Genomic DNA, 24,136 nt, shown 5'->3' on the forward strand with positions numbered 1-24,136 from the left:
GGCTTAAGGAAAAACCGGCTCTTTGCACCACTTGCCCCAATTAACTTGCGCCAAGTGGTAGCCCAAGTCGTGGCACTAATTTGCCTTACTGGCACTTGGTGCTTGCGGTTGGGCCTACTACCTTGGCCTAGCATCAGCCGTGCTTGCGCGCCAACCCAACAGGCATGTCTTGCCGCTTGCAGCTAGGTGTGGCGCGCCATGCCGCAACTCTCCCACGCTTGCCCTGCGTGCTAGCACGCATACGGTGCTACCAGTGCCAGCACGCTAGCGCGCTGCTAACTAGCTAGCCCTGCTAGCTTGATGCTACTGTTGCTTGCGCATGCTAGTTATGCTTGCTAGCCATGTGTTAGCAACACTGTTAGAAATGGTGCGCTAGCATGCACCAGCCAGCCTTGGCTTGGCTGGTGCGCATGCTAGGCACCATGGCTATACCAAATGCCCCTAGCACCCAGTTTGCTCGGGGCATTCCGATGCTAGGGGTATTTTGGTAAATTGTTGATTAATAAGTAATTTTACCGTATCATCTTTTATTAATTCGACTCGACTTACAACGCTCGGTTTTAACGCTCCAAGCTTTAATTCCGACGTCTAAATATTAATTACTCGAGCGACTCATTAATTCCTTCCAAATTAATTCGTCATGTCGAATCGTTAGTTGCTTGGGTGTGACCCGAAGAGTTAAGTCAAGATTAAGCTGTATGTTAATTATACATTAATATTATTGATCGGAATTGGCCTCCACCTAGGCATTCCAATCACTTGACCTCACTGAATAATTAGCTTTCTAATAATTCCGAACCCTCTACCGGAATAATACACTTGTTCGAAGGACACCATTCCTATCAATCTCCCACTTGTCCTTCCGGACAAGTGCGCTTTTAGTGTATAGCCTTTTTCTATGTCATTTAGTGTCTCTTAATGAACTATAATACTACTGCATAATTGAGTTTATGTAACACATGATTGGTAACACTTCTTAAAATGCAAAATATTAGATTTATAAGTAACACTTTGGTAACACTTTATTAAATTGTATCACTTAATGTAGCACTTTTAGCATAGGTAAAATTTTAAAGTATCACTTTTAAAATAGGTAGCATTTTATGGTAACACAAATATAAATGTTACCTTATTTTTTGGAAAAACAAAATAAATAAAACATTTAAATAAAAAAAATACAAGTGTTAATCCCAAAACTTATACCAATTCATTAAAATAGCCAATTAGCTGCCAAACTTAATAGAAAATTTGGGCCAAAACCGCCAGATTAATAAAAAAAACAAGAAGAAGAATATTGCAATCTCTCAAAAAAAAAATTTCATCTTCATTCCCAGTTCATCAACAGCGCCCTAGCAACGATAGATAATCAATTAGGTTTAAGCAAAAATCTATAATTCCATCTCCATAATTTCATCATAATCTCGCGTAATTTCATCTGAAGTTTCGTTAGATAATCAGTTCGTCTCGCGCAATTTCATCTGAAATCAAGTCATCTCGAGCAATTTCATCGTGATATTGGGTTTCATTGTATTCGTGCTTCTAATTTCAGGTACTTAATGATTTGTGATGGATGGTTTTCTAATTTCTTGGTTATTTAACCTTTAATTTTGAAAAAATTGAAAAGAATAATCCCACCTTTTAACCCCATTTTCTCAAAATAATCCTTTTTACCCACAACCGTTTCAACAAGTAATTTTTATTTTTTTTCAAATAAATAAAACAAAGGCAAAATAAAATTAAAAAAAAAAAGAAAAAGAAAAAATCCCCTAATACCCTAACGCAGCCCCACACCCACCATTGGCACCACATGTCCCCCCATCGGCGACAGCTTAACCCTAGCCGTCGGCACCCCTGCCCCACTAATACCGGCGAACCCTTCCTTCCCCCTTCTCTTTCTCCGAAAACCATCTTAACCCAGCCTAACCACCTCAATCATTCGAACCCTAGCCTCTTCGAACCACCGCAAACACCACCCGAATTCCACCTCAAACACCACCTCAAAATAATACCACCTCAAAATGATGCAGCGGCATCTGAATTGGTGGTCAGTTTGGGATAGGTGGCTGTAGTTTGGGGCAGCAGTTAATTGTTGTTGTTGTTGTTGTTGTTGTTGGCGAGTTGATGTTGTTGGTGAAGCTAAATTGGTGGGCTGAATTGTGTTGTTGTGTTGCTGGTGTCATGTGGTGGCGAGCAAGGTGGTTGGAGTTGGAGGGTGGTGCGGTTGTGATTGCGGGGCTGTGTGCGGTTGTGATTGCGGGGCATCGAAGTGTGTGGTTGTGTTGCTGGTGTCGTGTGGTTGGAGTTGGAGGGTGGTGCGGTTGTTGCGGGGCTGCTGAAACGAAGATTGGAAATGGAAGTAGGGGCGGCTTGGCGGTGGGAATCGTCTAGTGGGTTTTCCGGTGGAGAGGAGATTGGGGTTGCCGGGTTCTGGTGGCTGGTGGCTGGTGGGGATGTGGTGGCCAGGGAAGAAGGGTGGGTGATGGGTTTCTGATTTTATTTTTTTTATTTTGTTTAATTATTTTTGTTTAATTATTTTTGTTTTTATTTTAAATTATTTAAAATTTAAGACCAATTAAAAGGTGACACGTGTCAAGTCACCTTCTAAAACAGGTTACTAATTTCATAAATCGGTAAAAAGATCATTTTGGGAAGATGGGGTTACAAGGTGGGATTATTTCTGGAATTCGAAAAGGTGAGATTATTTTGAGCAGATGAGCGAAAGGTGGGATTATTCTTTTCAATTTTTCCTTTAATTTTCAATAATGTATGAATGAAAGCGTTTATTTTTCAATTGAATTGTGAATGGTTATTGGCTTTGTGTTTGATATGGTTCTATTTTTTAATTGAATTTTTTTATTTGGGTATTTCAAGTTTGGTTTGTGATTCTGAATTTTAATTGTGTGCTATTGATTTTTTTTTTAGTTCATGCATGTCGTAGAGGACATTGTAGTTTCTATTTCTAAACCTTGTTTGCATTGTGTGAGAAGTTTTAGAATTGTTGTTAGCTGATTTATGTATAGAGTAAAAACCGAATGATCCAAATGAACACTGTTATATTTTTTTAGTCTAATGGCTATTGTACTGTTGAGTATAAGATTAGCCATCACCCCTACATCTTCCTGTTTCACCAAGGTGATTATTGATTAGCTAGATTATATTGTTATTGTCAACATTGAAATGAATAAAGAAAGTGTAAAAACTAATCTAAAAGGCAGAGTATTATGTCTGATAACTTGATACAGTATGTTCTAAAAACAGAGAAAACATCTCAAAATTTGGTTCATATACTTGGTATATATGTAAGCGTGCTACCTGGAGTAAAAAGAAGTTGAGACATGATGAAATTAAACTGGAAAAACATCGCATGTTTTGAATTGATCAGTAAATTAACATAGTATATGATCCATAAACATAATTGCCACCACCATATACCAGAATGAAAAGAAATCTAGGCACCCAACAATTAAAATAAAAAATGAAATCATATCTTATAAAGAAAACTAGAGATAAAAGTAGAGGTTTCATTGTAAAATTAAGCAGATTGATAATTGCAAGAAGAAGAGCAAGCATTGAACTAGAGGATATTGCAATCATAGTATGTGGTAATGTGATAATGGGTGAGAAACTCATTATTTGGATTTGGCGAACTATTATTAAAGTGTTTTATTTTTCTATTTCAAAGAGAATTATCACCATGAGGATAGAAATAACTACTCCTCAAGCAGAACAATACTTTAGAAAGTTGGCATATTCTCCTGGTCCTGTGTTTTGTGGATATCAATAAAGGGGAAGGTGGTTTAAAATGCTCTTTCCCTTTGTCGCTGTTAGGTGGGTGGTTTTTACCATTGAATATCGCTATTAAATTCTTGGAGTTCCCATTCCCCTCTGTTTTATTACCCCTCCCCAATGTGGAACTTGCCCTTTACCTCTTTCTCCTCTACCCATCTTCTCTACTTTTCATCTTCCATTCTCACTCCATAGTCCAAACCCATTCATCCCTGAAACTTTGGTGAAGATCTAACAGATTGTATAAGCCTACCTAGAACTATGAGCAGAAGTGTATACCTCTGCCTTGTGTAATAAAAAAAAAAAAGCTATTTGCACTTTTTAGATAATAGTAACCTAAAGACAGGGATAACGTTTCCTTAATTAAGCTGTTTCTTCTCTGAAGTATAGTAGTCTTCTAATCTAAGCATACATTTGGACCTACTTGTTTGATTTTTATTGTTATCATATATACAAGGTTGAATTTATGGGCGTTTATTTCCATGGATATTCTCATTCCTTTTAGAAATGTTAAAATTATATGCCAATATATATTTTAAATCTTTAAATTCACTATGTTTAAATTTTGATAAAGGAGACGAAATGAGTAGTTGGACCAACTTCTTACAATCTAGTCATGAGTATGAGAAAGGTGTAGAGGATTATTTAGATAAAGCGTTCTCTACACGAGCAATTGGAGATCAAATTACTTGCCCGTGTAAGGCGTGCTATCACCGCTTTTGGCATCGTAAAGAGACAGTGTTCAATCATTTGATTGCAAACGGGATCGAGCCTGGCACCGAAGGATGGCATTGCTATGAAAAGGGCATGTCAACAACATCAAATACTAAAAAGGATGTTGAAGACATGCATGAAGATATTGAACGTCTGATATATGATGTTCATAGAGATGTGGCAGAAAGGTATGAAGGTGTTGGAGATGAGCCCAATGATGAGGCTAAGAAGTTTTATAAGTTAGTTGAAGATGGAAAACAAGAGTTATATCCTGGGTGCAAAAAATTTTCAAAGCTATCATTTCTTATTCGTTTTTACCTTTTGAAGTGTACTCATGGGTTAACTAATATAGCAATTTCAGAGTTTTTAGAGCTTTTTCGAGAAGTGTTACCAGATGCATCCAATTTGCCTAACTCTTTTAATGAGGCAAATAAATTGATAAAAGATCTGGGTCTTCATTATGACAAGATTGATGCATGTCGTAATGATTGTATGCTATATTGGAAGGAGCATGAAGTTGCCACATCTTGCTATGTTTGTCATGCTCCAAGGTGGAAAGAAACACAGACTGAATCCCAAGAAGATATTAGCAATCAACCATCTAAGAAAGTGCATCAAGTCCCTAAAAAGTTCTTTGGCATTTCCCTCTTAAACCAAGGCTTCAAAGGTTGTACATGTGTTCAAAAACAGCAAAGCTAATGAGGTGGCACGATGAAGAAAGAAATAAGGATGAGTTATTTAGGCATCTTGCAGATGGTGAGGCATGGAAAGAGTTTAACCAAAAGTACCCAGATTTTGCTAATGAGGCACGTAATGTTCGTTTAGGCCTCGTAAGTGACGGATTCAATCCATTTCGAACTCTGAGCACACAACATAGTACATGGCTTGTTGTTCTAATAAATTATAACTTACCACCATGGTTGTGCATGAAGCCAGAATTCTTAATGCTATCTCTCCTTATTCCCGGGCCCACCTCTCCTGGAAATGACATTGATGTCTATTTTCAACCATTGGTTCAAGAACTCAAAGATTTGTGGGAGTATGGGTTGGACACCTATGATGCGGAGAAACGTCAAACATTTAAGATGCATGCATCTTTACAATCAACGACCAGCGACTTTCCAGGTTATGCTATGTTATCGGGTTGGAGCACCAAAGGGAAGTTTGCATGCCCTTATTGTCACTACGAGATTGATCATCATCACTTGAGTAATAGTAACAAATCCTGTTATTGGGCTCATCGTCGATGGTTAGATGAAAATCATCCTTGGCGGCATGATATGGTGTCTTTTAATGGGGGAAAAGGAAGAGAGGACAGCTCCAGATCCTTTAACAAGGGATCAAATTTCAAGCTTGTTGGAAAACTGGGAAAACAAGTTTGGAAAGTTACAACCAAAGAAGAAATATGTAGATTGTCCTTGGAGAAAGTCCTCTGTCTTCCACACTTTGCCTTATTGGAAATATTGTGGGTGTCGTCATCATTTGGATGTCATGCACATTGAAAAAAACGTTTGTGATAATGTGCTCGCAACTTTGTTAGACATACCTGGAAAGTCAAAAGATCATCATAAGGCTCGTTTAGATCTGCAAGAAATGGGTATAAGGGGAGAACTACATCCTTTGGATGCAGATGACGACCGATATGTTTTGTTGCCCAATGCTTCATTCTCAATGACGAAGGAAGAGAAAAGCATATTTTGTAGTGTTTTGAAGAAGGCAAAGCTGCCCCAAGGTTGTGCATCAAATATTGCAAGGTGTGTACAAGTCAAGGAGGAGAAAATATCAGGGTACAAGAGTCATGATGCTCATATAATAATGCAACACTTGCTTCCGTCAACAATTAGGAAAACTTTACCAAAGCATGTTGCTTTACCTCTTATGAGATTGAGTGGCTTTTTTAGGGAAATATGCAAGAGAGTCATCAATCCGAAAGATTTGGATCGCTTTCAAGCAGGAATTATTGAGACTCTTTTTGAACTATAAAGAATATTTCCACCTTCTTTTATTGACATAATGATCCACTTACCGATTCATTTGGTTGATGAAATCAAGCGTGGTGGACCGGTGTGTGATTGGTGGATGTACCCTATAGAAAGGTACCTCGAAAAGTTAAAATCATATGTTAAAAACCGATGTCGCCCCGAGGCTTCTATAGAAGAAGGTTATTTGGCTGAAGAGTGCTTGATATTTTGCTCTAGGTATTTGAATTCTAGTGTAAAGAAACGATCTAAGTGGTTTAACAAAAGTCAAGAGAAAACTGATGAAATTGATGAAGAATCATCTTTATTCCCTAAGGCAGGTTATCCTCTTGGGAGGAAAAAGAAAGGGAAGGAGAAAGGGAAGGCATACACTCTTGATTCAGACAAAATGGCTCTAGCACATCGTTATGTGTTGTTTAATTGTGAAGATGACCAAGTTGAGAATTACATCAAGTGAGTAATTTTTTTAATATCTTATCAATTGTGTTTACATTTATATTGTTTTATTACCTTACTTATATGGTTAATAGGGCTGGCAAACAGGTCGGGTCGGGTTCAGGTTGACCTGTTTACATAAACAGGTCAGGACCCCCCAACCTGAACCCGACCTGTTTACTTCAGAAAATTCAACCCGAACCCGACCTGGTTTTAAGCGGGTTGACCTGAACCCGACCCGTCTTAACCTGTTTTTTTATTTTAAAAAATATTGATTAACCTTGTTATTTTTTTTTAACCTGTAATCTTTTTAACTAATCTTGTAATTTTTAAAAATAAAAATACAATTAATTTTCAAAAATTAACCTGAAATATTAAACAACATAAAAAAATGTAAAATGCAAATTCAAAGCCACTTGCTGCATAGTTTATAGTACAATTATATAACACTAAAAAGTTCCAAGAGTTCCAAAATACATATAACAGAAATTCAATATTTTCCAATTAGTAACTTCATCATCTGATTCTTCATAACCAGCAAGTTCAACGGGTAAAGGAGGAAGAGGACAATCAAGTATCAACCATCTATTAATTAAGAATAAATTAGTTAATTAGATAAATAATTAGGCTAACTTTATCAAAATACTAAATGCCAAATGCAGACTTAGCACAAAATCACTTATCTCACTCATAAACTCATAAAAAAACAGTTGTAAAAACAAGTAATCTCACTCATAATCAGATGGTGAAAAAACCGCATGCACAAAACGCACTCATAACAAACGAGCTTAAATCAAAAAAAAGTAAATCGAAGAAATTAAATCGCAAACAAGTAAACACATAAAAACAAACTAATGTTGAGATGAAATTGAAGAACTAAGATAAAATGCATAAAAAAACAGAACAATTAAGTAAAGAGAATTAATTAGCAAGCAAATTACCTTTGACAATGTTGAGATGAAGATTCACAAGCTTTAATAAACAATTTTCATGGAAAAAATATGAAAACAAGAGAGAAGAGAGATGAAAGAGAGAGAGAGGAGAGAGAATGAGTGAAAGAGGGGAATTGGGGAAGCGGCGCGAATAAAGAACAAAGCTTAGGGTTTTTCATTTTTGTGGTTAGATATTTGGGCTTAGCCCATATTTAAAAGTTAGGGTGAAAATAACTAAAATTAGGGCTGGTAAACAGGTTTAGGTGGGTTAGGTTCGGGTTGACCCGACCTGAAACCAACCCAATTAATTAAATGGGTTTAGGCGGGTTGGTTTCGGGTTGGGATTTCCAACCTGCACCCGACCCATTTAACTTCAGGTCGGGTTCAGGTTGACCCAATTACATAAACGGGTTGAAAATCTCTTTCAAAACCCATTTATTTCGGGTTGGGTTCGGGTCGGGTTGTCGGGTTGGGTCAGCTTCTTCCAGCCCTAATGGTTAATACTATGAAGGGAACATGGGGAGTTTGTGAAGAAGAAGTCTAGAGACAAACGAAAAAGAAGGTGGAAAGAGGCGCAAGAGCATAGCAATGAATTCATGGTTTGGTTTAGAGAAAAGGTTGTGGTGGATAATGTCCCGGATCATATTAAGTGGCTATCAAAAGGTCCTTCTACTATTGCAAGGAGGTACACCGGATATTTTTGTAATGGATATAAGTTCTACACTAGAGATCATGATGAAAGGTGTAAAACTCAAAACAGCGGAGTCTCTTTAACCGCTTTGACTCCAAGCTTTGCAAGTAGCAAGGATCACAATCCTGTTCTTGGTAATGTCACATATTATGGGGCTATAAAATCAATAATTGAGGTCGATTATTGGAGTGCATTTAATGTTGTGTTGTTCGAGTGTGATTGGTTCCATGTGGAAGTAGATGATTATGGACTCACTCGCGTTAACTTTAAGAAATTGTGTTCTAAAGATGATCCTTTTGTCTTGGCATCACAAGTGCATCAAGTGTTCTACACTCAAGACGGCCTTGAAGAAGATTGGCATTATGTGCACAGAAATTTGCCAAGAGACTTTTTTTATGCCGAGGGGCAATCTGAACACACATATATGAATGAAGTTCGTGAACCCGCAGAGGATGTAATTCTGGCTACTGATGGAGATGAACACCAAAGTTGGTGCAGAGAAGCTCCTTATGACAGAGTTGAGGTGCCCGTTGACCATGAAAGGAGGGATCATAATCACGAAGAAAGTTCCGATAAAGATGAAACTGATTGGGATTGGATGGAACCATCAAAGTGACATGTTTAGATTTTTTTTTTTATAATAATTATCCTTCGTTTGAACTTATTATTTAGATTTGACAAACTATTATTGAAGTGTTCTATTTTTCTGTTTGAACTTGTTTTCTTATGAAATTTATAAGTTGTTAAATTTAGTGTTGTGCTACAGAATTTACTCTAACCTTTATATAAATTATTAAATTTATTTGAGGTTTGATAATATAGTGACAGTATTTACATTTGGCAGTTTTGAGCTGTGTGGTATCTTGGTGCTAGGGCAGCAGGTTAGTTGTGTGGGCTTCACTAAGGTACGTTCTATTATATACATAATTTAAATGAACTTTAATCTTTGCACTGCATGATTATAAATGATCAGACTTTAGTTATAGGAAGATTAATTTGCGTCACACTTTTTGCAAGATTTATAAAGCTAGCGTGTGAGGTAAATTAATCTTGCTAACAGTCTGAGTCTGAGTATTATCAAGATCAATATATGACTTAGACTATTAGCTAATCAAAGTTTTACTGCAATCTGGTGCTCAGGTGCTTTTTCTGTGCTTAGGTGCTTTTCCTCTGCTCAGGTGATATGCATGCTCTTTCTGTGCTTTTTCTGTGCTCAACTGCTTTTTTCAGGTTATGTTTCTGTGCTATTGTGTATTCATTTTGAGCAAAGAGCTTCATGAATTGTATGTATGCTCTGATTATGATTCTTAATTTTGTAATGACGGACCTTGGTGTCTTAATTAAACTTTGCTGCAGCCAACTTGCACCATCATACTTGGGAATTTTGGTGCCTTTGAGTACACTGAAATCCAGCGCTGAATTCAGAAGTGAAATCCAGAGCTAAATTCAGAACTGAAATCCAGAGCTGAATTCAGAACTGAAATCCAGAGCTGAATTCAGAACTGAAATCCAGAACTGAATTCAAAACTGAAATTCACTGAATTCAGTGCTGAAATCCAGAACTGAATTCAGAACTGAAATCCAGAGCTGAATTCAGAACTGAAATTCAGAGCTGAATTCAGTGCTGAATTTCAGAACTGAAATTCAGAGCTGAATTCAGAACTGAAATCCAGAACTGAATCCAGAACTGAAATTCAGAACTGAATTCAGTGCTGAATTTCAGAACTGAAATTCAGAGCTAATTTTAAATATGTGAATTGATTATGAGCATGAGAATCGAATGATTAGAGTTGTGATTAGTCCCTTACATTTTAATGAACCTGATGCAACTGCTTGTTGTATGAGTCTTGCGTGGGGAGTAATTTGATCTCTTGACTTGTGTTGTATATTTAATTCTGTCATTATAAATGAGAGTTTTTTGATGAAATTGTGATCTGACTTGTGTTGAAATAGTGTTGTATATGCTTATATCTTGGTGCAACAATTTATTGTAGAGGAATTGTGATCTGGCTGGTGTGTTGCCTTTTTTTGGGTGTGGTGTGTGCAGTTTCGGTTGAATTTTTAGCTATTTTGTGATCCTCTTCCTGAACGCCTCAATTCTAACAGGCCTCTCGGAATTAACATTGAACACCTCTTTTAGTAAACTGATATTCTGCATGTATCTATCAAAAGCTACATTTTCTGCTTCAATGTTTCCCTCCTTATATTCTTTTAACTTAGCAGATCTCCTCACAATTTCTAGTGAGAGAATCAAAATTATTTCAGAGACCAAGGTAATGCTTATTAACATTAGTGGACACTAGACAGGTCATATAAATTCTTGCTTAGCAATTTAAGTATAAAACACATGCTCAAAATTGGTGATTTATGGTGTGTCGAAAGCATAGTTTAACAATCTAAGTATAAATTCTAACTGTCATCTTGATGTTTAATTGGGGGAAAGCTTGAATGATCGATCGATTGATTAAGATGATAACGATAACAATAGCTTTAGGCTATTAATCTCTCCAAGCAGCTTGAGGCTACTACACTCCATACAAGTCACTCAATTTTCTGGATACTTACTAATAAATTCTACTACTTTACTTATAGAGTTAAGCTTAGGAAATACATGTGAATATTAACCATTTAATCTAACCTGCATCAAGAAAGGCAGTTTACATTCTTTAGTTGGTTTTTGGATTACTTATCAGACTATCAGGTTAGTATGTAAATAAAACTGAGTTTTAGTGACCAAATGCAAATATGTAAGCCTCTTTCATCAGCTTTAAAGTTTTCATTATAAACTTATAATTGACTAGCAGCAGATTTCTGAAGTTTGTGTCACTTGTGCTGACTGCTGTATTGTTCTGGTGGAGTTTCAAAATAAGATGAATTATGAGTAAAAAAATTGTTCTAAACTATTGTGTGGACAGATATCTGCTGTAGACATTGTACACACTTCTAAACTGACTGCCTTGTGTGTTCTTTGTAGGAAGAAAGATTTAGATGGCAGACTATGAGAAACTTAGACAAAAAACTATAGAACAAAATAGAATCAGGATGAAGGATTTAGGGATTACATCCATGGCTTATGAAATGAAACAGTCGATGAAGGGATCGAAACAAACGAAAAAAAGAAAGAAGGTGACAAAAGATACTGACGAGTATACACCTGATGAAGAGGGTGAACTGAACCACTCAAGTGAAGAGGATGAAAATGAGATAAGGAAAAATGCTGTAAACTTGAGATCTCATTCAAAGAAGGTGGTAAATTTTTTTTTTTGACAACTTAATTTTGTGAGTCATAACAGTTCAAAAATCATGTAATACTTGTTTAATGATTCTCGTGAATATTTAATTTCAGGTTGTGGCATTGAGAGGAAAGATAACCACAAACACTAAGGACACGGCATGTGTCTCTTCAGTACTATTGGCTAATCAAATTAAGATGCATCTTCAAGACACCGAGAGACAACACTCAGATTAAGGATTACAAGGGAGAGATTCAACACAAAGAAAAATCCAATTGGGCAAGTCTACTGCACATAAAAAATCAGGAATCCATAATCAGCAAGAGAAAGAGGTTGGGATTGGGAATGGTATCCAAACTAAGACAGGGTAGAGTAAGACAGTGGTTCCTCTGGTTCACTCAGTGCTTATAGGCAAATGCAAACACAGTTACATGAAAGAGAGAGGAGAGCAAAACAAAGTGATTTATTACTACAACGACAACTACGACCTATTAACATGACTAGTTCACAGCCTGTTAACATGGCTAGTTCAGATTGGCATTTAGGGAATTCACAAGCACAAAGTTTTTCACAACCACAAAGATTTGGACATGACTTACAGGAAGATTATGAGAATCATATGGGTTCAATGAACGCATTTTGGAACAATATGACGATGAAGAAGATGCTTTTAGTGAGGATTTGAGTACTCTTACCCCTGAGGAGCTAGGAATAATGCAAGATGTACCACTAATGAATCAAGAGCAAGAAAGTGAACAAATAGGTAATGATCACTATCATTCCGTTCTAAATATTTTAAGATAGATATGATAAGAGCAATATATGATTTTAATGACTTTGTCGAGTTAATATTCATGTAGCACCTCCAAAAAGTAAGCGAGCTAGAGGACCAACTATGTGTACAGATGTCCATGAATGGACATTAGAGGAGCGTAAGCCTATTGTTCTTAATGAAATGGGAAAGTCTATTGGTCGCGATGATAAGACTGTGAATACATTTACAAGATTCTTAGGGACTTTAGCTCGTAATTCTTCTCTAGCACCGTTGAACAAGATTAGTTGGCATTATGTTCCAGACAAGGAACAAATTTGGAGTTACGTGAAGGTATGCACCTTTTTTTTAAATGGTGTGATTTGATTAGTTTATGTGCTATTATATGTCAAGTGGCTGACGTAATTTATTGCTTCCTAATTTGTTGTTTAATATTTTACTTAATACAGAAGAAATACATAATCTCGGAAAAAGGTAAAGATTGTGTTTTGACATCCGTGGGAAGGCTGTGGCGTAGATATAAATGTAGTGTAAAGGCAACACACTTTAGTTCGTACGACAATGATGGTGATAGGTTGGCAAATCCACCTAATACAATTCCAGAAGCACATTTCAAAGAGTTGCTAGAATTCTGGAATTTGGAACCAGTCCAGGTAGAGTTATGTTGTTTGTTTCCATTTATATTACAATTGTTTATTTCTTTCTCAAATTGAAATGTGTTAAACTATGAACCATGTGTTATGCATGCATGCAGGAAGACAGCCAAAAGAAAAGGGAAATAAGTATAGATAAAAATGATAGGCACACCATGGGTCCTATGACTTTAGCGAGGAAACAACATAAATTGGTATATTTTTATACCATTTTTCCTTCTATATCTTTCTCACTAGGATCATGTAAACAATATTCATTCAATTCTTATTTGGGTGTGTTTTTTTTTAATTCTAGCAACAACTAGATGTTGAAAAAAAGCCACCATCCTTGGCACTCATGTACAAATAAAGTCGTAAAAGGAAAGCAGACAAGAAATACAAAACATCTTATGAGTCCACCCAAAGTAACATTGTAAGTCCTGTTGTCTGCATATTTTTTTGAATATGATTATTTGTCTCAAATTAGTTGTTTGATTGTTATATTCCCATTATATGACAAGATGGAGGAGGTACAAATTCAAAGTGAAATTGATGGAGATGTTGCATACTATGAAGTAATGAATAAATCAAATAACTTTGGCCATTAAAAAAAGCAATCAGGGATATGTTCACTAAGGGGAAAGAGCAACAATCCAATAGTTCCCGATGAGTTCTTAAAGCCCTATAAAGACCAAATTGTGAAAGAAACTGTAGCAGAATTAATGAAGACGCTCAAGCAAATTGATCCTGAAGTGTTGGATACTTTGACTCGATCACTTGAAAATGTGTCATCCAATCCAGAACTTACAGACCATATTCCCATTGTACACTCTAATGAGCAACAACGAAATGATGTAAGTTAATGTATAATCTTTTAAATAGCACAAAGTCTTATTATTGAATTATTTAATTTTTGTTCTAGTTTTTTGATACATGATGCTTTCACACATAGGATCAAACGGATGAAGATGAAGAATTGGGATAGCAATTGATGATCAACAAGAAATTTCTTTTACTGCTTTTTTGCTACTGCTACCGCTATTTTGTTGCTGTTTTGATCTGTTCTGCTGCTGTTTCGAGCTATTTTGCTGCTACTGTTGTCTCTATTGCTGTTTTGCTGCTGTTTTCAGCTATTTTGCTGCTGTTTTGAGCTGTTTCGCTGCTGTTTCGAGCTGTTTTGCTGCTGTTTCGAGCTATTTTGCTGCTATTGCTGTCTCTGTTGCTGTTTTCAGCTGTTTTGCTGCTGTTTTGAGTTGTTTTGCTGCTGTTTCGCGCTGTTTTGCTGCTATTTCGAGCTGTTTTGCTGCTGTTTTGAGCTATTTTGCTGCTACTGCTGTCTCTATTTCTTTTTTGCTGCTGTTTTCAGCTGTTTTGCTGTTGTTTTGCTGTTGAATCTTGCTCATTTGGTTGCCAACTCATGTCTACTACTGCTGGTTGCTGCCAATTCATGTCTGCTATTGCTGGAAGCTTCCACTACTGTCTACTGCTAGTTGCTGCTAAGACTGTTGATGTCATTTGCCGTTCTGCTAGCTAGCTGTGTAGCTACTGCTATACGCTGTTATTATTAATGTTTTTTTTATTGTTATCGTTGTCTTTTTTGAAATTTGGAAGTTTTTTGTTTTTCCTTACTTTTTCCAAGCTAGAGATCGAACTTAATATTCTTTGTGTTTGGGTTATTATATTGTTTGGCCAAACATTTAAATTGGTGTTTATGGATTTTTTTGTGAGAAATATGAAGTTATTTCAATCCAAATAGTTTTCTATTATGTGTTGATTACTTATTCATATAGTTGTTGTACATATAATTTATGTTTTCTAATATTTTTTAAAAAAATATAGTAAATATAATTAATAATAATAATAAATAATAATAATAATAATAATAATAATAATAATAATAATAATAATAAATAATAATAATAATAATAATAATAATAATAATAATAATAATAATAATAATAATAAATGTTACCTATTAATCTATAAAATGTTACAATACTTTGTAAAAAGTGATACATAATATCAAATAAAGTGCTACTATATGTCAAAACATGATTGAAAAATGTTACCTAATAATCAACAAAGTGTTACATTAGTTCGAAAAAGTGATACATAATGTCGGATAAAGTGATACTATATAATTGAAAAATGTTACTAAAGATAAGTAAGTGTTACATAAAAAATAAATAGTAACACTTTAGAAATGATACTAATAATGTTTAAAGTGATACATAAAAGGGTTTATAATAACACTTTTAAAAGTGTTACCTAATGTTACCCAAAGTGTTACATAAGACCTTTGGTAACATGGGCGGATGTATCACCCAATAAAGTGTTACCTATTGTCTATAATAACACTTTTACCACTTTGTGTAACACTTTTAGGGTGTTACTTAAGGTTAATTATGTACTAGTGTAAGGTAAGATTTATTCGTCATCCTTATTATGTCCAAAAGTGTTTCTCGATATTCGAGTCCGACTGTCAAAAAACAGATGATTTCTAAAATCCATCCAAGCACGACCATGCATTTTAACAGTCTCGCTCTTCGAGAGGCCTTGTAAACAACAAAGACATCTTCCCTATTATTAGTAGAAGGACATTCCAAGTCTTTTTAATGTAGCTTCTCTTACTAAGAGGACCTAGCCGCCCGAGTGTTGGCGTTAAAATCTCCATGTACGACAGATGTTTGACTAACATAAAAACGGACTAGTACTTAAACAAGAGAACTCACAATACTCATGGTCGAGGAAAGAGGTTCTGATAGCCATAATGAGAAGTATACTTATTGATTAGGGGATTTTTATCCACCAATCACCATCTGACAAGTGGACCAACCAGGTTCCGCCACGTGTCCTTCGCAAAGACCAACAGGAGCTTGCCACGTGTCAATCACAGATACGTCCTCCATGGACCACTTAAGACACGCCACGTGTCCACCCATGCCAAGTGGGACAACCGGCCATCAAGGCCCAATTCAGTCTAGAGGCCCGATCAGCCCTAGGTTTACCTTAAACCTAGAGAGTTGCACGCTTCCCAAGGCTATAAATACTCGATTAATCCTCATTAATAAAACAACAGAAGAGGACCGAATAATTAAGAGATCAAGCAGAGAAGAACAGACTTATTAACAACCGGCTAATCTCGCTAACGACGCAGATTACCAACACTAAGCACTCTCACCTAGAGAGATCTCATTACTTTACTTTCTGTATTGATTACTCCTTAATCAGGTACTAACTTGACCGTTGGAGGCGGAGCTCTCAGGAGTCTCCGTTATTTTGCAGGTACAGGCGTCCGGTTCCAGTCTCGGAATTGTAACTCTCCCGCAGGACATCAGAAAACCCCGAAACATTTGGCGCCGTTTGTGGGGAGAGTACTTCAGAGATGGCATCCAAGTCTGTACCGATTCCAGAAGAGAGGCGTCCCCTAGACGACCCTCAAGTTCAGTCGGACCATGATACCGAAAGTGAATTTGAAGTTGAAACTCATACAGCTCCAGACGGGACCCTAAGGGCCCGCCGTACCCGTCATACTGAAATAAGGGAACGGGAGTACCTTCAAACAGGAAGCGAGCCAGCAGGCGCATCGCTTGCTCGGCAACAGCCGACTGATGGGTCTGCTCCCATCACAAGGAACGAACTCATGACCTTCATGAGGGGCTTCAAGGGAGAGATCCAAGAGTTGATCAACAAAAAACCGCCTGCTTCAGTCAAAGAGCAGTCGGCCAAGAAACCTTCCACTTCACTGAAGAGGAAGCCAGTTCAAGGGCGAGAGGCGACTCCCCATCCTAAATCTAAGAAGCGGGAGCCGTCTGCTCTTGATTTCACAAAACTCCGTTATCCTACGGGAAATAGGAAACCGGTTCGTCATATTCAGGCGGACGGGTCAAAGCAAACGTTCACAGATGCTCGGCACCTGCTAGAGCAGAAGAAGAGTGACCGATTATCAGAGTCGGCTTCTACTTCAAATTTTCAGGACAGTTTGCGAAATGCCTCGATGAGGCCAACTCAGTCGTACCATGAGAGTCAGTCAGGCGGCACCTCCCGTCAGTCCGACTTTCATAGTGCCCAGGCGGTACCAAACTTACCGTTTGTGCCGCAACAACAGTATTTTATGCAGCCACCTCCATTCGGTGGACCTGCAGCAAAAAACGTCCAACCTATGGACTGGCAGCTACGGCTGCTTAGACTTGGTGAACAGCCGACGGCCTTCTCCAAGGAAATTACTGAAGCCGCTCAGCCGGCCAAAGTAAAAAATATTCTAGTAGGCGCCTATGACGGCACTACTAACCCAGAAGACCATCTGATGGCATTCACCAACCTGATGTACCTTCAAGGGTTGGATGATCCCACTTGGTGCAAGTGTTTCCCAGCGACCCTCAAGGGAATTGCACAGCAATGGTTCGGCAACCTGCCGACTGGTTGTGTAAACAGCTTCAGGACGCTTGCTTACTTATTTACCTCCAACTTCGCTATGAATATCCCTGCGAAGAAAACAACCCTTGATTTGGGAACAATTCAGCAGGGTGAAAAGGAGGGGCTTCGTTCCTACATCAGGCGGTTCAACCTGATGAGAATACAGATTCAAGGGTTACCGGATGAGGTAGCTTATACTGACTTTTTTAGAGGTCTCAAAGATGGGTCTACCTTCAAATTTGATTTAGTTCGAAAAAGGGTGGCGACTCTTCAAGAGGCCTTGATTGAAGCAGAAGCCTATATACAGGCGACTGATCTGTGTACGATAAAACAGTCGGACGGGAAGAGGTTCGACAACAGAGAGGGACGACAGAAACAGTCGTCCAACAAAGATGAAAAAAGAAAAGAGGTCTGGGCGGCTGATTCCTCTAAACAGCCGGCCCAGAAAAAGAAAAAAGAATTCAAACCATACTCCCCAAAGTATGTGTTTAACAAGGATAACCAGTTTATCCTAAAAGAAATAAAGGGACGGCTCTCAATTGAGAAGCCGCTCCCCATGAAGGGTTCTGCGAGCAACCGGAACCAAGACAAAATCTGTGCTTATCATGAGGACATTGGTCATCACACCAATGACTGCATCAGTCTCATGCGGTACCTAGACCGCTTGGCTGATCAAGGTGATCTTGACACTTATGTCAAGAAATCTGCGGGAAACACTTCCTCAAAAAAGCAGCCGGCCAAAAAGAATCAGCAGGCCGACAGTTCTGATACAGATGATGCAGTCGTCTACACCATTGCAGGCGGCTTCTTAGGAGGTGGCCCCACTATTAGGGGCAACAAAGATAATATAAGGCGGTTAGATGTAAATTCCGTTCACCAAGAACGACTGTCCAAATATACATTTCCTGAGATTGTCATCACTGAAGAGGATCTAGGAGGAATAAGGGGGCCGCATGACGACCCTCTCGTTATTGAATGTAAAGTGGCCAACCAGAGAGTTGGTCGAATCCTCATAGATACCGGGAGCTCTTCAGATCTCATCAGCAGCAAATGTCTGTCAAAACTTAAATATCAGACGGACTGCATACATCCGGCCTCCCATCCTTTAATAGGTTTTGGAGGAGGAGTCGTCCACCCACTGGGACGAGTAGATCTACCCATCCGCCTGGGCGAAAAAGGGGAAGGACGACACATGGTAGTCCGGTTCCTAGTGGTAGAGGAACTCTCGGCCTACAACATGATTCTGGGTCGACCAACCCTGAATAATTCCAAGGCTGTTATAATCCCGTCACTTATGCTGCTTAAGTTTGAAAGGGACAATGGAACAGTCGGCTCCCTAAGGGGAGATCAGAGGATGGCCCGAGAGTGCTATCTCTCGGATGTCAAGCCCACTGTTATGGCCACTGGGTCAAGTGGAGAAAAAACAGACCTTGACAATGTCAAGGAAAGTGCGCCTGTTCAAGAAACAGGCGACAAAAAGAGAAAGGCACCCCAGACTGAGTCCGCAAGAAAAGCAAGAAAATAGCAATCATTGGCAGAGGACCGGCCGGATGAGTTCCGCCCTCAGCCGGCTGGTGAGCATGCGGACCTGATATTAGACAACTCCCATCCTGACCGAACAGTCAAAGTTGGGACGACTGCTCTGAGAAACCTTGGTGATGACTTTCACAACCTGTTGAAAGAATACAAGGACATCTTTGCATTTGAAGTCCATGAAATGCCAGGCATTAGTCCTGATCTGGCAGTACACAAACTCGCTGTGGATCCGAAAAAGAAGCCGGTACGACAAAAGAAACGGAACCATGGTGAAGAAAGGGGTCAGGCGGCAGCCGCCGAAGTCAAAAAATTACTTGATGCAGGGTTCATTCGGCAATGTTACTTCCCAGATTGGGTTGCAAATGTGGTACTTGTTAAAAAGCCGAATGGCACCTGGCGAATGTGTGTAGACTACACAGACTTGAACAAGGCGTGCCCCAAAGACAGTTACCCTCTGCCTAAAATTGATAACCTGGTCGACTCAACAGCCGGCCATGCCTTGATGAGTTTTATGGACGCCTATTCTGGTTTTCATCAAATTCCTTTGTGGAAGAAAGATCAGGAGAAGACGGCCTTCGTCACTGATCAGGGATTATACTGTTACACGGTCATGCCGTTTGGTCTTAAGAATGCTCCGGCTACCTTCCAACGAATGATAAACACAGTGTTCTTTGATCAGATTGGGAGAAACGTCGAGGCATACATTGATGATATGATTGTCAAGACCAAACTTCAGAAAGATCATCTGACGGACCTCCGAGAAACTTTCGCCACACTCAGGCGGCACCATGTCATGCTCAATCCCAAGAAATGTGTATTTGGAGTTGAGTCTGGGAAATTTATCGGATTCCTTATCAACCAGAGAGGAATAGAGGCGAACCCTGAGAAGGTACAGGCGGTCATTGACATGCAGTCGCCTCGTACCGTCCAAGAGGTTCAGAAGTTAACTGGTTGTCTGGCGGCCTTGGGAAGATTTCTAAGCCGATCAGGCGACAAATGCCTATACTTTTTCCAGGCAATTAAGAAAAAGGCAAGGTTTGAATGGGGGCCGGATGCTGAGGCCGCCTTCCAGAAATTAAAGGTTCATTTGCATTCCTTGCCAAGGCTGGTCAGCCCTTTGCCCAAAGAAAATCTCTACATGTACCTGGCCGTCTCTGATCATGCGTTAAGCGCGGTGCTCCTTGCTGAAAGGGACGGCTGTCAACTTCCGGTCTACTTTGTCAGTCACGTACTGAAAAATGCTGAGTTGAGGTATCCCCTAGTGGAGAAATTTGGTCTTGCACTCTTCATGGCTGTTAAAAAATTGAAGCCCTACTTTCTGGCACATGCAGTCGTCGTGTATACCGACCAACCGATCAAGCGGCCCCTTACCACCATGGAGTCCTCCGGACGAATGATCAAATGGGCCATAGAAATGCAGAGTCTCGAAGTTACTTTCGAGCCTAGAAAAGCAGTGAAGGGGCAAGCCTTTGCTGACTTTATTGTAGAGATGACTCGTCCTCCAGACTCTCAAGTTCCAGACCAAGTCTGGAAGGTATATGTGGACGGAAGCTCTACTTCAAACGGTTGTGGAGCAGGCGTCGTATGTCAATCTCCAGAGGGCGACAGGTTCGAGTATGCTCTACGCTTCAGTTTCCAGGCTTCAAACAATGAGGCGGAATATGAAGCTTTACTAGCCGGGATCCGCATGTGTAAGGCGGCCGGAGCAAGGAAAATAGACGCCTGTTCTGATTCACAACTGATAGTGAGTCAGTACAATGGCGACTACGAAGCAACACATCCGGCCATGATCAAGTATTTACAGGCGGTCCGACAAGCAGTCGGCTCCCTTGAGGATTTCCATCTGATCCAAGTGCCGAGATCAGAAAACAACCAGGCAGATGCACTTTCGAAATTAGCATCATCCGCCTCCTCCGATACTCCTCGAACTGTGTTTTGGGAAGTAATGGAGAAGAGAAGCATCGAGGAAAATCCTATTGGAATTCTAGACAGAAGCTCAACCTGGATGGATTCAATCAGGGCATATCTAACAAACGGTACACTGTCGGATGATCCTCAACAGGCGGCAGCATTGAAAAAACGAGCCTCCTGTTTTGAAATGATACAAGGAGAACTTCACAAGAGGGGGCACCTTCAACCTTTCTTAAAGTGTGTTACTCCTGAAAAGGGACGAGAGATACTAGATGATCTTCACTCTGGTTTCTGTGCTTCCCATATAGGTGGTAGGATGCTTGCTCAAAGGGCAAGGCGGCAGGGCTACTTTTGGCCTACTTTGGAAGCAGATGCAATAGAGATGGTGAAAAAATGTGACAAGTGCCAAAGGTTTGGCAAATTAATTCACCGTCCGGCTACTGACCTCACTACCATTCACAGCCCCCTACCGTTTGCTAAGTGGGGCATGGACATTCTGGGTCCATATACGCCTGCTACAGGCGGCAGAAGGTATATACTTGTTGCCGTTGACTACTTCACTAAATGGGTAGAGGCGGAGGCTGTAAAGGGAATCAAGACGAAAGATGTAATTTCATTCATTTGGAAAAACGTCATCACTCGGTTCGGGGTTCCCATGTCTATGGTTTTTTGATAATGGTCCCCAATTTGAGACGCCTGTTCTCAAAAGCTGGTTGGGAGACCAAGGAATTGCACATTGCTTTGCATCTGTCGGCCGTCCACAAGCAAACGGCCAGGTAGAAGCCTTTAATAAAATCATCTCAGACGGTCTCAAGAAAAAAATTGAACGAGCAGGCGGCCTATGGGCAGATGAACTACCACATGTTCTTTGGGCCATTAGGACGACTGAAAAAGGGGCGACTGGAGAAACTCCATTCTTCCTAACTTATGGTGCAGAAGCTGTTCTTCCAATAGAACACTACGAGCCGACTCTTCGAGTAATGCTATATGACGAAGAGGCAAACTGGGAAGCTATGCGCCTGGCATTAGACTCACTTCCTGAAAAGAGGGGCAATGCTGTTTTGCGCCATGAGATCTACCGCCTGAGAATGACTAGATCATACAACAAAAAAGTACACAGGCGTCCACTCAAAGTAGGGGACTTTGTACTTAGAAAAATGGAAGCAGTTGGTAGGGCTAATGAGTCTGGCAAACTAACTCCCAACTGGGAAGGACCCTACCGAATCTATGCAGAAGTCAGGGACGGTACCTACCGTCTGGAAACACCAGACGGCCAACCGTTGCCTCGAACTTGGAATGTAGATAACCTTAAAAGATATTTTTTCTGAATGATGTAAAGTAAAGAGCTACTTAATAAAGTTTGCACTTACTATTCAATTTTGTATTACGAGGGGCATGCCATCTGTACCTTTACAGTCGGCTACTCTCCATTGAGTTTTCACTCTATCTTTAGAGGGGCATGCCGTCTGTTCCTTTACAGTCGGCTACTCTCCATCGAGTATTTTACTCACCATACTTAGCTAAAAAGATTAGGGCCTGATCGATCCTGTACCTAACAGGCGGCTACCCTTCTTTTACTTAGCACCTACGTTCACCAAGAACTTACCAAGGCCACTGGCCGAATGATCAGACCAGGCGCCTAGTCAACTGATCCAAACTTTTAAAAACTAATCCGACCTGTCCCAACATTATAGCAGGCGTCCGGCGGCATCCATTAGGATGAAATTCGTCGCAGAGAGCAGCTCCCTTTTGGGTGGAACATTGTTCTATAAACTAATTACACGGCACCTATACGACTGTCCCAAAGGGCAACCACGTAGCCGTTTTTGAGACAAGGATAACTCTATCACTAACCAAACCAGTGGTAGCAGTTGACATCTGAGTCAGATGACCGCCTGTATTACTTGGGATAAATGCAGGGGGTACCTATTGAGTTAATAGCCAACAAACATTGGCGAATCAAGGGGTCTAGCCGGCCTACGCCGCCTGGTACCTCTACTTCTCAAACAAAAGTGACGGCGACTGAGTAACTCCAAAGTTAACTCATAGTCACTCCTTCAAATTTGGTATGGAACCTAAAAAGTTTGGGTCGTCCGCCTGTTTTAAACAAACAAGGGCACTTGAACCCTTATTCCTACTGGATAACCTATTGAGTTAATAGCCAACAAACATTGGTGAATCAAGGGGTCTAGCCGGCCTACGCCGCCTGATACCTCTACTACTCAATAAAGATTGTGACAAAGACTAAGTAACTCCTATGTTAACTTAATAGTCACTCAAACTTAGTATGAAGCCTAAAAGGTATGAGTCGTCCACTTGTTTTTAATAAACAAAGGCTCTCAACCAATACTCTTGCTAGGTTAACAAATAACGAGTTAAAAGCCAACATTGGCAATAAAGGGAAACAACCGGTACCCGCCGCTTGTTTTCCTACTTAAATTCCTTGGCTACTAGGTAATTCTATTTACTTGGTCAAATTGAATAAAGAGTTCGAATACCGATTGATTAAATGGCCGACTGATCATCTATCCTGGAAACAGACAACCAGTCGTCCAGGGGCATAGGCGGCATACTTACTACTTATACCTGTCTTAACGTTCGGCCATACACAACAGTCGGTCAAGTGAGCAAATTTCAAATACTTAGACAAATTTGAACAAAAACAAAAACTTTGATTAAAATGAGCCGGCCATAAAAGACCAGCAGAATATTCAAAACCCCGGCCCCCTGGCCGGGTAATTACAAAGCAAACGGCACGCAGGCCGTGAAAAAAAAAAAAAAAAAAAAAAAAAATATACTTAAAGCTTAAGAAGGGGGCAGTTCAGTATCAGCAGCAGCCGCCTGGTCAGCACTCTTCTTGCTGGACTCGGCCTTAGCTGCATCATCTTTTGATGCCTTACCCCCAAGTGGCACAAGCGCCACAACCGGCTCTTCCTCCTCCAACGCAACGTCCATCGCCTCTTCTTCAGCAGCCGCCAGGATCTGTTGATTATATATTTCCGAACACTGGCGGTACGTTCTTTCCCATGAGGCAAAGTCGGCACTGGGGAACAGTCGTTCCCAGGTCATGCGTTGGATTTGGGCGGAGTCTTCCACCAT

The 24,136-nt window shown here is 39.7% G+C and overlaps 1 protein-coding gene across 4 annotated transcripts; it reads left to right on the plus strand.

Annotated features, from left to right (window-relative positions):
• The first annotated feature begins 906 nt into the window (after positions 1–906).
• On the plus strand, positions 907–14,897 carry LOC110726026. 4 transcript variants are annotated; one of them, XM_021905500.1, is made up of 10 exons: positions 1,103–1,549; positions 9,382–9,442; positions 11,512–11,783; positions 11,884–12,533; positions 12,631–12,875; positions 12,992–13,195; positions 13,297–13,389; positions 13,491–13,607; positions 13,696–14,028; positions 14,127–14,897. In XM_021905500.1, exons 4-8 carry the CDS (start codon positions 12,485–12,487, stop codon positions 13,542–13,544), a joined length of 645 nt encoding a protein of 214 aa, XP_021761192.1. In that variant the 5' UTR covers positions 1,103–1,549; positions 9,382–9,442; positions 11,512–11,783; positions 11,884–12,484; the 3' UTR covers positions 13,545–13,607; positions 13,696–14,028; positions 14,127–14,897. The 4 variants fall into 4 exon arrangements, with proteins under 4 accessions (XP_021761190.1, XP_021761192.1, XP_021761191.1 ...); XM_021905499.1 differs by lacking the exon at positions 1,103–1,549 and adding an exon at positions 1,567–2,722; XM_021905501.1 differs by lacking the exon at positions 1,103–1,549 and adding an exon at positions 1,567–2,472.
• Positions 14,898–24,136: the final 9,239 nt, after the last annotated feature.

This window comes from Chenopodium quinoa, unplaced genomic scaffold (genome assembly GCF_001683475.1).
Source record: "Chenopodium quinoa cultivar QQ74 unplaced genomic scaffold, ASM168347v1, whole genome shotgun sequence".
In the NCBI taxonomy this organism is placed as follows: Eukaryota; Viridiplantae; Streptophyta; class Magnoliopsida; order Caryophyllales; family Amaranthaceae; genus Chenopodium; species Chenopodium quinoa.

Coding starts and splice junctions, on each gene's coding strand:
- LOC110726026 (XM_021905498.1), top strand. CDS start 4,369: ATGAGTAGTTGGACCAACTTCTTACAATCTAGTCATGAGTATGAGAAA.